General features: G+C 52.5%; 1 protein-coding gene across 7 annotated transcripts in view; it reads left to right on the forward strand.

The window, feature by feature from the left end:
• RUBCN (rubicon autophagy regulator) overlaps positions 1-13,918 on the forward strand; it is a 29,709-nt gene that overhangs the window by 8,362 nt on the left and 7,429 nt on the right. For 3 of the 7 annotated variants that reach the window (XM_051781613.1, XM_051781618.1, XM_051781620.1), the window contains exons 2-14: positions 1,790-1,943; positions 3,716-3,799; positions 4,752-4,911; positions 5,085-5,191; positions 5,759-5,899; positions 6,118-6,274; positions 6,474-7,016; positions 7,595-7,639; positions 9,500-9,595; positions 9,761-9,876; positions 10,360-10,561; positions 10,928-11,029; positions 11,783-11,857. In XM_051781613.1, the coding sequence (XP_051637573.1) occupies positions 1,790-1,943; positions 3,716-3,799; positions 4,752-4,911; positions 5,085-5,191; positions 5,759-5,899; positions 6,118-6,274; positions 6,474-7,016; positions 7,595-7,639; positions 9,500-9,595; positions 9,761-9,876; positions 10,360-10,561; positions 10,928-11,029; positions 11,783-11,857 (1,982 nt within the window). The remainder of the gene's footprint in view (positions 1-1,789; positions 1,944-3,715; positions 3,800-4,751; positions 4,912-5,084; positions 5,192-5,758; positions 5,900-6,117; positions 6,275-6,473; positions 7,017-7,594; positions 7,640-9,499; positions 9,596-9,760; positions 9,877-10,359; positions 10,562-10,927; positions 11,030-11,782; positions 11,858-13,918) is intronic. The other 4 variants (XM_051781614.1, XM_051781619.1, XM_051781615.1 and 1 more) reach the window with 3 other exon arrangements.

Genomic DNA, 13,918 nt, shown 5'->3' on the forward strand with positions numbered 1-13,918 from the left:
AGTGTTGAAATATCTTAGGGAGGAGCTGGTTTTGATCTCCCTGGCTGCAGATGCTCTTTGACCAGGAACTGGCAGTGCCTCTCTGGGCATCCATAGACAAAGAGCATCTGCAGCCCTCAGGGCAGGGATGGGAAAAGCACATAAATTCAGAAGGGCTGGATCTTTTCTTTTGTCTCCCCGAATTCTATCTCCTTCAGGAAGCTGTCTTTGATTTGTATCTGTGCATTTTTCTTCAGTCTCTCCTGAGATAAAGCCCTGACTGTGCCTCTAAGTCTAAGTACATCATGAACAAAAAGGTACATTGCATGCTCTGGTTTAGAGCTCCGGTGCTGACAGGGCGACAGGCTTTGCTGGTGGGATGGGTTGGCTTCTGTGTGGTTTAAGCTTAGATGGGTGCTGAAAGTGGTGAGATTTCCCTGAAGAGGAAGGGGGAGTGATGGGGGTCTTGAAGTAGAGCCAATATTTGATGATCTGCTTGTTCAACTGATCAGTTTGGCAGTAGTGAACTAGTCTCGAAAAGAGGTTATTGGTGAGAAAAGCTTTGTTTTTAATACCAGAAGTATGTGGCCCACACTTTTATCCCCAAGGGATGAAAATGAGAGCAGCTTTAAATAATGTTATTTATTTTAATTTGTTTTCCTTTTTTTTTCCCTTTTGTTTTGGAAATCCACTTTGGTTTTGCTGTGGAAGGGATTAACAGCTGAAACACTGGGTTATTTCTTGCCAGTTGGAAGGCTGGATTTTCATTCTAAGGTGTCAGCTTGAGTGCCTTTGTTACAAACCCTGCAGAAGCATACTATTTTGATATTTACACTCCTAACTATACCTTGCAACACTGCTGTTGCTTCTTGAGAGAGTGGCTCCTGTTTGAATATGTGTTTTTGACAGCTGCTGTTCCTCTGGCAACAGTGTCAAGCAGCTTGAGTGGGGACCTCAGTCATACAAAGCTTTCTTCCCCAAAGCTGCTTTTGCATATGCAAATGGCATTACCTCTCTGCACCATCGCTCCTGCTTTGTGGTAGATAATGGTGCTTTCTTGCTGTATGCTGGGTAGCTGAGGGGGATGATATTGATGAAATGCTGTGCACGCTCCAGAGTACACCAGCAGTTTGCTAATCTCTGTCCAGAACATGGTGAATGCTTCTGCAAGAAAGTCAGCTTCTGCCTACAGCAGCTCGGGGGCTAGAGCGCAGCTCCAGAGGGAGAGATGCAGATGCAGTGTTACCTCCCTGGGGGTGGAGCACCTGTGCATCCTGAAGGGCTGGAGTGCTCGATGCAGTGTGTGTTTCTCAGCCACTCTGTAAACACAGGTGTAGAGGGGCCAGTCTCTGCTAGATCTGGTAGACATCATGCCCTCCCTCAGAGCTGCTGTACTCCTGAGGGGCTGCTGCTCTCAGCAGTCCCTGATAGAGAGAGCACGTGAGTGAAGCAAGTGAGAGGCTGGTTGGGAAGGTGTCCTCCAGCTTTGTTGGCCATACTAAGCAAGTGGTATATTGCAGGAGCCAATGTCTTGGTTCAGTCTTTGCTCAGTCTTTGTTCTGGCTGTCTCCTGAGACCACATTGGTGGTGGCTACCAGTCCTCAGAAGAATCATTATGATATGGCCTGTTGTCCACAAACCATGTTGACCACAGGGAGTAGTAAAGTTCTTTAGTTCACCTTTGCTGGCTTCTGGACCACTGAAGGTTTCAGCCTGACCAGAGTCTCCTTGGAAAGAGTGCAAGACCATGTTCCTGTTGTGAATCTCCTCTTGCTGTATCTCTGATGTGTCTTACTGTGTTCCTCTGCAGGAAGGAGCATTGGAAGCTGCTCGGCAACTTGAAGACCACAGTGGAAGGTTTGGTGTCCATCAGCAACCCAAATGTCTGGTCCAAGTATGGGGGCTTGGAACGGCTCTGCAGAGACATGCACAGCATCCTCTACCATGGGCTCATCCACGACAAGGTAGGACTCTGTCCTGCCAGCATGGCTGTCTGTCTGTCTGTCTGTAGCAGCTTTGGTGCCTGTCACTAGCACGTGGGGCAGTCCTGTCTGCTGCAGCTCACTTCTGTTCTCATAGCATAGAGTGGCTACAGTGCTTGTGGCAGTGTGGGAAATGGTCCAAGCAACTGAGCTTGCCTGGCAAGTGCTGTGGTTGTCAGAGAGACCTGGGTGCATGTTGTTTCTATCTCATCTACCTTCAATATGGTTTTTCTAAGTACTTGTGCCCCCTCTACTGCAGCCACTCCTCTCTCCTTTCCTCCTGCTGTAGCCAAACATTTAAATTGCATTTGCAGTGAGTCAGCCCCGTATCATCTGCGCTTGGACAAGTCCCCAGTGAGGTCTGGCAAGAGAAACCTCATGTCTTTACTGTTTCTGGTTAGCTGTGTTAGTAACAGGAGCTGGCAGCCAAACCCGCGCCCTGCGTGAATGGGATCACTCTTTCCAGGCTCTTGTTGTGCCTGCAGTTGCTCACCCAGCCTTTACCCCTTTCATGGCTGCCTGGAAGAATTTCTCTTTCCCAGTTGTGTGCAGAGGCCGGAAGATCTCCCTTTCAGCTTGCAATTAGCAGCACAATTAACTTACAGGGGAAAGCTGAAGAAAGGCTGCAGGGGATGCCCAGGGACAGGCTTCCCATCGGTGGCTCTGCCACACTGAGAGAAGAGAGCCATGCAGAGGAGCTCCAGGCAGCTTGCACGGGCCAGCTGGGTTCAGGGTCAGGAAAACTGAATCTATGCAGTGCTGCACCCAAGCTAATAAACCTCCAGGAAGAGCCAGGCTGGCAGGTTGTACCACCAGGGAGCTTTGCTTGCTGGATTCATTAAGTTTGCAGCCAGCACTCGTTAATGTGCTGCTCTGTTCCTGTTAGTCCCCAGTGGTGTGACCTTTGGGAGATCATCAGAGAGAGAAGCTACCTTTTCTATGTGAGGAGTGCAGTGCTCCCTTCTGATAGATTCGCTATTAATAGGCTTCAGGAAGTGAATGATTTATACATGTCTGATATTGGTAACAGTTCATGCCAATCATGGAAAGCAGGATGGTATGTTACTTTCCTTAATGCTTTTACATTTACAGCTCTTCCACTCAGGACTGTCTGCCCTGCTTAGGCATGTGTGACACCAGTCAAGCTTTCAGAGATGCAAAGGGAGGCTTCCTAACAGCAGTTTTCTCATAGTTGCTCCAGCAAAACATTTCCTTTCACTCATTATTTTCTTGGCAACTTTTTTGCTTACAACTAGGAATAAAAGGAAAAGGTGAAAAAATCCCTATGTAGATGTTGAGAGAACTGGGGTTAGACGTTTTTAAACTTTTGATTGAATTTATTTGTCCAGAAAGCCCTATTCAGTCCAGAGAACTAAAATTGCTGGATTAGTTTTGTAGTCTTAAAAAAAACAAGCTACTCCCCCCCTGCTGCCAAACCAAATAAACCACAAAGCAGAAGCCATTCCTCTGTCACTTGTGAAAGAGGAAATAGAGATGGAAGTAAAATAATCAGCTTTTTGTTGAAGAGAGATTTTTTGGGTCTGTGTTTACACCCGATAGGGTGGTGAGGAAAACAGCAACTCTGCTGCAGTTCCTCTCTAACGGGAAGAATAACTAAGAAGAAAAAAACTTCATTGTTTGAATAAAACTGAGGTAGGCAGCACATCCTCTCATGGCAGCAAGGGGCTAATGGGGAATGTTGTCATTTAACTGGGACTTGGGATATGGTACCTAACTGTCCCTGTCCCGGGCAGGTGTGCTGCAGACAGAAGGATTACTGGCAGTTTGTGAAGGACATTCGCTGGCTGAGTCCCAGCTCTGCTCATCACCTGGAGAAGGTGGGTTCTGGTGGGGTGGCCTGGTGTGCCCAGAGGGAGGGGAGGGGGCAGTTGGGCTGTGAGCCTCACCAGTGGGGTAGTGGTGCCTTGGCTGTTGTGGGTAAAGTGGCTCCAGGGCTTGTGGAGGCTGAAGCAGCCGTGTGTTTGGGTACAAGCCGTGTCCTGGGAACTCAGTGTGGCTTGGGCTGAGACAATCGTCTGCTTATTTCCCCCAGGCCAGTCTCCAGCTCGGCTGGGCCGGGTGCAGCGGGCATCACCAAGGGAACTGGCACAAGCAGTGCTTGTGTGTAAGCAGGGGTGATTCATGCATCTATGCAAGCCTCTAACGGTCTGGGCTGTCCCGTTTCTGGGTTGTGGCTTCACCGTGCATTTACTTTCCCATTCCTGGCTTCTGGCAACCACTGGCACATAGGGATACTCCTGGTGTTTGGCTGCCCCATGCTGACATCCATGATCCCTGCCATGGGTGAGCACAAAGGACTGACCACTGGTAGTCCGTAGTCCCTGTGTCCAGCCTGCTGCTGGGGGGATGTGGGGTGTGACTCCAGACCAGCTCTTCAGGCTGCAGCAGCTCAGGCATTGTCATAACCTTCTGGAATTAATGTGTCAGCAAGAACATGACTGTCACCACTGGGGTCAGGTTGGATTTAGGAGTTCCTCCAGGGGTTCCTCCAGGTCAGAGGCAAAACACAGGGGTGGGAGAGTGTGCAGGAGAAATTTGTTGTGCTGGTGGCTGTCAGAGGACTTTGGTCACTAGCTGACCTTTGATATGTTGTTCCTGCCTGGTGCTTTTGCCTCCCTGGTGGCTGGGGAGCTGCTGGGACATGTCCTCCTTCCCGCTGACGGTGACAAAGCTGCTGTTATCAAGAGGACCAAAGCCATGTAGTGGAACAAGCCCTGCTCACCTGCTTGCCTCTGCATGCCTTAACCTGTGCCTGATGTCCCTTTCCAGTTCATCAGCCTGCAGGAGAGTGACCAGCGTGACCCAGAGGGCCCAGGAGACCAGGCCATCGCGCAGCTGTGGCTGCAGCACAGCCTGCAGTGCCACTGCCTGTCGGCACAGCTGAGGCCGCTCCTGGGGAACCGGCAGTACATCAGGAAGTTCTATGCAGGTAAAGAGCAGCGGGCCTTTTCCTTCTTATTCAGAAAATATCTAGTTGGTGGTGGTTCCAAGCTGTGGGGGGTGAGAGGGAACAGCAGAAAAGTTGGTTTGCATGTGAGCAACCGGTGTGTCAAAGCACGTGGGTGAGAGGGACTCCCCCGAGCAGCATTTTTCTCTCCCCAGACACTGCCTTCCTGCTCAGTGACGCCCACGTCACGGCCATGCTGCAGTGCCTGGAAGCTGTTGAACAGAACAACCCCAGGCTTCTGGCTCAGATCGACACCTCCATGGTGAGTTGAGGTCGCAATTTTACATCTGGCTCTCCCCAGGTACTGACTGGCTGTGGCTGCTCCTGGAAGGTCACATTCAGGGCACAAAGAGCCCTCGGACAAGGGGCTGGACTTGGAAGTAGCAAAAGTTGCTCCAAGATGGGAGGAGAGCAGGGAACTGGTGCTTGTGTTGCCTGTGTGACCTGGCAGGGGTCGCAGTGGGCAGGATGGCTGTGTGAGGCCTGTAGTGGGGAACCTTGGTTGAGGCTGGCTTCCAGGGTTTGAGTAGAGGACCTGAGGACCAGTTCCTTGTAAGAGGCACCTCTAAAGCCCTCTCCAACAGTCCCAGGCTTCAGGGCCAGCATGCAGAGCTGCCTGGTCATGAGGGACAGTCACCCTCTGAGGGGATGGGCAATGCCCCAGGACACCTGCGTGTCCACTCCTGCTGATTATACCAGAGACCCCCTGTACAGCCCTGTGCCAGCTGCCCCTCTCCAGAGGAGGGGAACAGCAGCTACTTTCTTTGCACAGAGCTCCCCAGAGGAGCTGTGAGTGAGGCTCTGTTAAATGGGGGCTGTGTTCTTTCAGCTGGCTGGAACGTCACTACCATCCCTGTGCGCGTCAGACCCTTCTGCTGAGACAAGAGAGATGTGTGACCACAACGCTGAAGGACACGAGAGCCATCTGCCTGGAGCACTGGGCTGCCTGGATCATTTCACTGAGAGCATGGTAATTTCCCAACAGGAGCCTGTCCTGTAGCTGCTAACGAAGACCCGCTTCCCTTCTGTGCTGCCATGTTTTTCCCTCCCCATCCTCCTGTGCCCAGGGCTGCTGCATTCTTTGCTGGCTGGTGACCAGGCACTCGCAGGTCGATCCCTTTGTGTTGCTGCTCCTTTGACATGTAGCTCCATAGATACTGATTTATTAATGATTCCACTTCTCTTCAGCTTACCAGGAGGAGTGACAATCTGTCTCCAGTGACCAAGAGTCAGAGCCTGACAGCCCTCCCTGGGTCCCCGTACGTCCCCACTGCTGGCTGCACCCAGCCGCGCTGCTTTGGGTCCTCCTCCAGCCTCCACCATCCAGCCTCCTCTGGCCTCTCTGGTATTAAGGGTGGGCTGGGGAGCTCAGGGTAGACACAGAAAAGACTTTACCTTTTTATCAGCTCTTCATTGTGGTGGATGTGTGTGAGGAGATCTCTGCCTATGATGGGAGGGAGATCCCTGGCCTTTGCCTGTAGTGGGTGGGCGTGCTGGTCTGCTTGTGCCAGAGTGTGTGACATCGTGCTCCTGCCTCTGTCCAGACAGGAGACCAGCGAGCTCCTTTGTCAGCTCCAACTCCAGCCAGCCCCAGGAGCGCTGCCTGTCCACTCGGTCCTCCTCCTTCAGCGAGGGCAGGTCCACTCTGGAGCAGCCTGGCTCTGTCACCCAGACCCCCTCACCCAAAGACCCCTTCTCTCCAGCCAGCGAGATGAGTTCCAGCACCACCAGCCAGAGCGAGGATACTTGGACAGGGAGTCAGGATGATCCGCAGAGTGATGTTAATGATGGGCCGGAATACCTGGCCATCGGGAACTTGGGACGCCGGGGCCGGGCATGCAGCAGTGCCAGCACCAACAGCTCCAAGAGCAGTAGCTCCAAACTCTTCTCCTCCAGCAGCTCCCAGAAGCTGGACTCAGTATCATCCCTGGGGGAGCAGGGGGCAAGCGGAGGTGGAAGCAGGGGCCTGAGCCTGTTGCGACGGTCCAGCTTCTCGGAGGGACAGTTGTCAGCTCCACAGGGCATCCTCAAGAAGAGCCACGTGCGCTCACACTCTGACACCAACGTGGCTTCGGGGAAGTTGCACGGTAATGGGACAGCTTTTCTCGTATGGCTTTTGGGTGTGGGAGTCCCTGGTACCAGGAGGCTGATACTGGCTACCCCTTTGACTCCATAGCTCAGACTGGAGAGAGGAGCAGTGGACAAATGGTTGGGAAATTTGGTCTTTTCCCTTAGCTTACCTGCTCCACACTGGAACGATGGGCTGACATATTCCTTCCCAGAATGTCCTGGACCAGACTGTTACTGGTATGGGCAGCTTTTACCAAAAAAATCTTAGAAAATGGCAGTGGTGCTGTGGCATTAGCTGTCCTGCTTCCCCACTGGCCTTGCTGGGCTGGGGCATGGGGCCATGGCAAGGCACTGGGGTAGGCCTGGGCTCATCCTACTAGTAGGATGTCATACCACTGGTAACCTGCCGGGTCCTCCTGTGCTCCTGAGCGGGTGAATGCATGGGGACACAGGGAGTGGGATGTGAGGGAACAAACAGTTGAGGGATTCTGTTCCACCAGAACATGGGATAAGTGGAGGACCTTGCTGATTAGTAACCAGTCTGTCTCTGTTTTCTCTCTCTTAATGCTGCCCTTCTCCTCCTCTGTCTACCCAGGAGGCCTCAGGGATATCACCATTATAATAGAAGATCCAGTGGCAGGTTTGGGAGCCAGTATAACAGCCCTTCATTAGTGATCATTGCATCAAGTTCAGGATTGCCATCAAACCATTAGTGTCCATTTAGAAAACCAAAAACATTCTTTCTTTGCTGTGTCTCAGCTGATGCTTTGAAGTGTGGTCAGGTTTATGCATGTGACTTGACTGAAGATCCCAGCTTGGGTTTTGGGAGCAGTGGACCAGATTCAGAAGTGTGCCTGCAGTTCCCCTGCATGGCATTAGGGAGTGCTGGCCACCGAGTCCCTGAGCTGCATCCCCTGCCTTTCCCTCCACCCACTGCCTTGGGAGCCAGGAGAGGTTTCATCTCTCACCTATGAAATAAGGTCTGGTAGCTAAACAGGCAGGGGCTTGAACATCTTATTTTCCCTTTGATTTAGCGGATCTGTGGCACAGGGGCTTTTGATGTTGGCTGAGTTCCAGCTGTGTATGCACCCACAACTGGGACTCCCAGATGCTCTTCTGGACTCAGGGCAGGTTCTCCCCTAAGCAAAGGTGCTGGGTGCTGACATCCCTGTGACCCCCATGCAGAAAGAGCCAGCAGCTCAAAAAAAATGGGCTGTTTCGTTTTGCATCTGTTGAGCAGTGGCACTGGGTTTGTCAAGTTCACATCTGGGTGCCAAGGGTTCTGTGGCTAGGAAGGGTCCTCCCTGGGGGTTGTGGGCACTCAGATGTGTCCAACCCTATGTCCTAGTCTAGCAGATGATGCCTCGCTTTACCCTTCAGCACTAGGCTCTGTTGTATGTGGCATCCCCCAGGCATCCATCCCATGAGGTGGTTTCTGTGTTGAGGGGGCTGCAGAACACCCTCCAGGCTGCAGCGAAAAGCTGTGAGAGCCTCCCACCCTGACAGGTCTCCTTTGTCTCCCAGCCTGTGGGATGGGTTGATTCCAGGCCCCATCTTGGTGACTGCTGCTTCAGGGTCTTGGCAGGGAGAGGCTGGTGTTGGTGGGATCAGGAGCCTCCGTCCACCTCAGAATTACAGCACAAATCTGAGAACGAAAATGAATAGGAGGTTGAGAGGACAGGGTTGCCCTTCTGTTGTGCTCAGGATGTGAGCTGGGACCTGCCCCATATCCAGAGCTGTTTGTTCCTGTCCCATTTCAGTCAGGGTGTTTTTAGTCTCCTTCAGCAGTCCTCTGTCACCCAGCTGCTCTGTCCAGGTGCTCCCTGGGGCCGTGGCTCTCCGTAGGGCACCATCTGTTCTTGGTCTCCATTCAGGCCAGCTCCTGGCAGTCTCTACCGGCTCAGTCTGGCAGGGAGTTGCACCACAGTGTGTGCGTGGGCCAGAGCCCTGCCCACAGCCCGTGTAAGTCACCTTGAGCACTGCATCCGGGGGTTGTGTGCAGGAAACCCTGGCTTGTCCTTCAGGTGCCCCCTTACACTGGTGTCCAGGCTGTTTTGCAGGGCTGGGAGACCCACAGATCTGTCAACTACTAGATGAGGTTTCCCCTCATCTCCTCTCCTGACTCTCTGTTCTGGGGGTTAACTCTTCCCTCAGAGATGTTCCAGCAGGAAGAAGGGGCTGGCAAGAGGCACTTGCTGGAGCCTATTGTGTCCCCCAGCTCTAGTCGGGGCTAAAGAGAGGAAGGCTCAGGACTCGACTGCTCCATGGCTCTCATGAGCTTCTCTCCTTCCTTCCCCCTCTCTAATGCCTGAAATGCCCTTCTAGTTTTGCCCCCTCCTGGGCTTGCCCTCAGCTGTGGCATGGAGCAGGAAGATGTCTCTCCTTGTTTCTATCCATTTGTGCCTCCGTGTGTGATGCCAAGCCTGTTTCATTTCACCCTGTCCAATGGCTGGATGCCTCTGGGATACTGAGGTGTGCCTGGTGTCATCTTCCCTTCCAGAGTCCCATGGCGATCCAGCTGGAGGGAGAGGGCCGGTCTCTGCTTCCACCCAGAGCAGTGAACTGAGCACACCCAGCTCCCTCTACATGGAGTATGGTGAGTACAGCCAGCCTTAGTGGGGACACTTGCTCCTGGTCAGGCTCCTCCATCAGCTGTGGTGGCCTCAGCTGCTGGCACCTGCTTGTGGGATACTGGCTCGGCTTGGTAGCATGGAGATAGCAGCAGGTCCTTCCCTCATGCCTTTGTCTCTTGCTTTTCTAGATTCTGGACAGTATCTGAGCTCAGGGGAAGGGATGTTCAGGAGACCCTCGGAAGGACAGTCCCTCATCAGCTACCTCTCTGAGCAGGATTTTGGCAGCTGTGCAGACCTGGAAAAGGTGAGGGAAGCAGCAGCAGCCTATGTGCATTAGAGAATGTATCTTTCTGCAGGTTCAGGTATACTTCACTCTGTGGGGAGGATAATGCCATGGTATTTTCTGCTGTAGAGCTGTGCACAGAAGTTCAAAGTTGAGCTCCTTGGTGGTGTCTGGAAGCCAGGATCTGCCTGTCCAGCATATACACAACATCTTTTCAAGATGTTAGGGCTCCTCAGGGCCCACGTGCTGACCTCCAGAGTGGATGTGTTGCACATCTTCTTTGTAGGATGCCTCTTGTGTTTTGTGAGTATTCTGGTGCCCAAGAAGGCTTTATTTTCTAGGTCCTCATAGAAGTCATATTTTGTGGGATTGACAGGGATTAAGGTCTTTCAACCACCATCCATGAGTAATAAGCTCTTTCCTGTCATAGGTGGGGAAGATTTTATGAAGTCTTCCTAGTTTGTCCACGGTATAGCCTTGAATGCTTTTGCTCTTGCCTTGCAGGAGAATGCCCACTTCAGCATCTCAGAGTCCCTGATCGCTGCCATTGAGCTGATGAAATGCAACATGATGAGCCGACAGCTGGAGGAGGAGGAGGAAGAAGACAGTGACAAGGAGATCCAGGAGCTTAAACAAAAGATTCGCATTCGGCGCCAGCAGATCCGCACGAGTCGGTTCCCTGCCTGCCAGGAAATGGGCTCAGACAGTGGGTGATGTGTTTGGGGCTTATCAGCTGGTGGGATGTGGGTTTTCTGTCTGTTACCTATCCTAAGCATCCTGTCTTCCTGCCCATTCCTGGGAAACAGTCATATTGCTACCAAGGTGGTGCAGAGATTTGTGAAACTGCTGTTATTGAAGGCCACATGGGACCCATACTGCACATTGATAACACTTTTGTGCTGCGGGCACTGAGTTATGGAATGTAATTTCATTTTGAACCCCTAGCATTTTCCATCCTTGAGCTCCATCCCTCCCTTCCCTGGCTGTACCTTGCTATCCCCTTCTACCATAGCAGTCAGTGACCCTCCAGACTGCTTCCATTGATGACCTGCCTGTGATGCATTTCTCCCAGGTCTTGTGGCAACAGACAGCGGGTCCCAGTTCAGCTCCCACGGCTCCATGCGGCTCTCTGACTCGGGCTCTGCAGAGGATGTGGAGGAGTACGAGATCCGAGGTAGGAGGGAATGGCTGTGTTGGCTTCTTGCATAGAGACAGATTTCTCCTCGGTGTGATTGTATTGAGGTCAGTCCCACTGAAGAAGAGCATGTCCCTCTGGCCTTCGAGATGGCTTTTCCCAAACAGATGGCTGAGCTGAGTATAAACAGAGCAACCAGTTTCCCTCATGTGGTGGCATGACTTTCCTTCGAAGCCCCCTGTAACCCTGTAGCATTTCTTGCCTCTGGCTGGTAGGTGGTTTCCATCTCATTGCCTGGTCCACATAGTGGCTGTCACAGCTAGAGAGAGGTGGGAGAGCTGCCATCCTGCTCTTCTCCTCCCTGGGGAAAAGGAACCATAGCTCTGACCACTTACCTCTTGGGTGGTGGGTGCTGGTAACATCCTGACCTGTAGTCTCTGCTTGGGTGGCTGAGCTTATCACCGACAGGACACGTCTGTGTCCCTGGGTATCCTTTTCCTTCAGAGCCATGTTTCATCCTCCGAGGTGGATGACTTACTTCTCAGCAGTACTTCCATCTTTAAAAAGAAGATGGAGCAGTCCAGTCTCCAGCTTTAAACTTCTCGTCCCTTGACTATAAACAGCAAGCCCCTCCTTACAGTCTGTGAGGGCGAGGTTTTGAAGCCCACGGAGGGGTGTGCAAATTCAGTTCTGGGCCCTCCTCGTGTGAGCGCTGCTCTTGTATTGTGCCCTTTCTCTTTGGCCTGGCCAAAGCACTGAAGTCAACTGTTTTGTCATCACCATGTTATACAGATGGTAACGATGGATCTAACCTGATTCAAATGTCCAAGAACGGCCTCTCAGTGTCAATGGCTTCCTTGTTCTCAGGTACCCTGCAGTGCTCCCTGCAGCACGCTTGTGTGTGTGTGTGCGTGCGAGGTCTGTGTGTGTGTGCACATGCACACTTCCCAGAAATCTGCCTGGTTTTGGAACTGTGAGTTAGTTCCAGTATCATCCAGACATCAGTGAGCATAGCTGTGGCAGGATTGAGCAGAGAGGAGGCAGAGGATCAGTGTCCTGTGCTCCATCCCCCAGAGCATTTTGCTGTGCAGTATTTTGCATGTATCAAAGGTGTTTGCTGCAGTGAAGATCTGTCTTGCCTGGGGTAGGGCTTGGCAGGTTGATGGCACAGCTTTGTGGCTCTGTAGGTGCTGAAGTCTGAGCCTGAGCTGGATGAGAGCAGAGTCCTTTTCAGTGTGGGACGAGGTCTCCATCCCAGGTGCCTTGGGGAGCATTATCTTGCTTGAGTTGGCAGAGCTTGTGTGCCATAGCTCTAATATGAACCACTGCCAGCCCCTCCCACTCTGCTCAGACTTGACTTGGAGTGGAATCCTTCCAGATGGAAAAGAAGTCCTGGAGGGAAAAGTAGTGAGATCAGACAGGGCACAAGCAGTTTGTTCATGCTGGAGGCCCTGGGCACTGGGATCACATGCAGCCAGGTCTAGCTTAATGTTTCTATTGTTTACGGTACTACTAGGTTATCCTTCTGGTCTGCTGGCCACATTAAATACCCTTCATGTGCTCCCTGTTTGCTTTAGCAGGGGAACAACCTGCTAGGCTGTTGCTGATCTCTCGTGTCGGGTGTTTGGCACCAGCACATTGCTTCTGATGGAGATGCTGGTGCTCAGAGCTTCCCGGTCAGCCCTGCTGTGTTCACAGAGCAGGGCTTTAATCTAGTGGGGCTCATGCTGGCCTGAAGCAGGCATATGGGGTCTAGGGTGATGTCCTTGGGTTTAGGGGCTGTTCACAAGCCTCCTGCAGACTATCCTACCTGGTGATAACATTGGCAGCAGAGATATTTTGTGCAGCTAACGAGTCTTTTGGGGAGGGTCTGCAGTTAATGTTGGGAGGCCAGTGGTGGCAGAATTCCAGTGCTAGCTCCTGCGGGAGCCTAAGGTCAGATTTGGCTCCCTCTCATCCCTGAGACATGTCAGTGCCTGAGTGCAATGGCTCTGCCTCCCTGTAACACCTGGCCCACACTGTGTGTGCCCTGCTGTTGGCTCATGTTCGTCACAGTCTAGGACCATGTGGCACCTTTCTGCACAGAGCAGGAGGCACCAGAGGTCTGGCTGGTACTCTACATGGTCAGTAGGCTGTTTTCCTGAATTCCCTGTTTTCTGCACTAGAAGTCTGTTTGCATGATGTAGATATACAGATTCCTTAGCACATTAGGATGCTTTCCTGTGCCTGGTCTAGCAGTGGATGTCAAACATTGAGGGTCAGGCATCCATGCTGAATTCCAGAAGTGTGAGCCTGTAAATTTGCAGGAGTTGCTCCCCTTGTTGCCAGGGCAGCCCTGCTTTTTGTAGGGAAGCTGGGGTGGGTTGGCACTCTTTGCTCGGCCAGGCTGTGATTCCCTTGGCCTCAGTGTGCAGTTGGTGCCTGGCTGGGATCGCGGGGACTCTGTGCAGGTTTGTGTTAGTCGACCTGCTTGGGGTAGAGGAGCAGGGACCCTGAGCTGTGCCTCCTCATGCCAGGCACGGGGACAGGGGAAGCTGCAGGCTTGTGTTTGGGGTTGGTCTGGTCACTTCAGACCATTCCTAGAGCTCCCCAGAGGTACAAAACAGGAGACCTGCTGGGCTGAAGGTTGTGGCATTGGCCTCTCTTCTGTCCTGACCCATAGTACTTTCCCCTTGCATGCCCTCTTTCTTTTTTCTGGGAGTCTATCTGCAATGAAGCAGGGATTCTGCCTGCCTTTGCCTGTAGTGTGCTACTGGACGTCTCCTGGCCCAGGAGATGAATCCCCTGTCTTTCACACCTGCTGGAGTGAAAGAAAGATGAGTGGTGAAGCTACTGCTGAGTACCCAAGGCTGCAGGGCAGCCCAGGGCTGTTTGGGAGCTGATGGAGGAGTGGAGGGAGCAGGACCTCAGTGTCCCGCACCTCTTCAT

This window comes from Manacus candei, unplaced genomic scaffold (assembly GCF_025592945.1).
Source record: "Manacus candei isolate 608988 ecotype Guabito, Panama unplaced genomic scaffold, ASM2559294v1 h1tg000015l, whole genome shotgun sequence".
Classification (NCBI taxonomy): Eukaryota; Metazoa; Chordata; class Aves; order Passeriformes; family Pipridae; genus Manacus; species Manacus candei.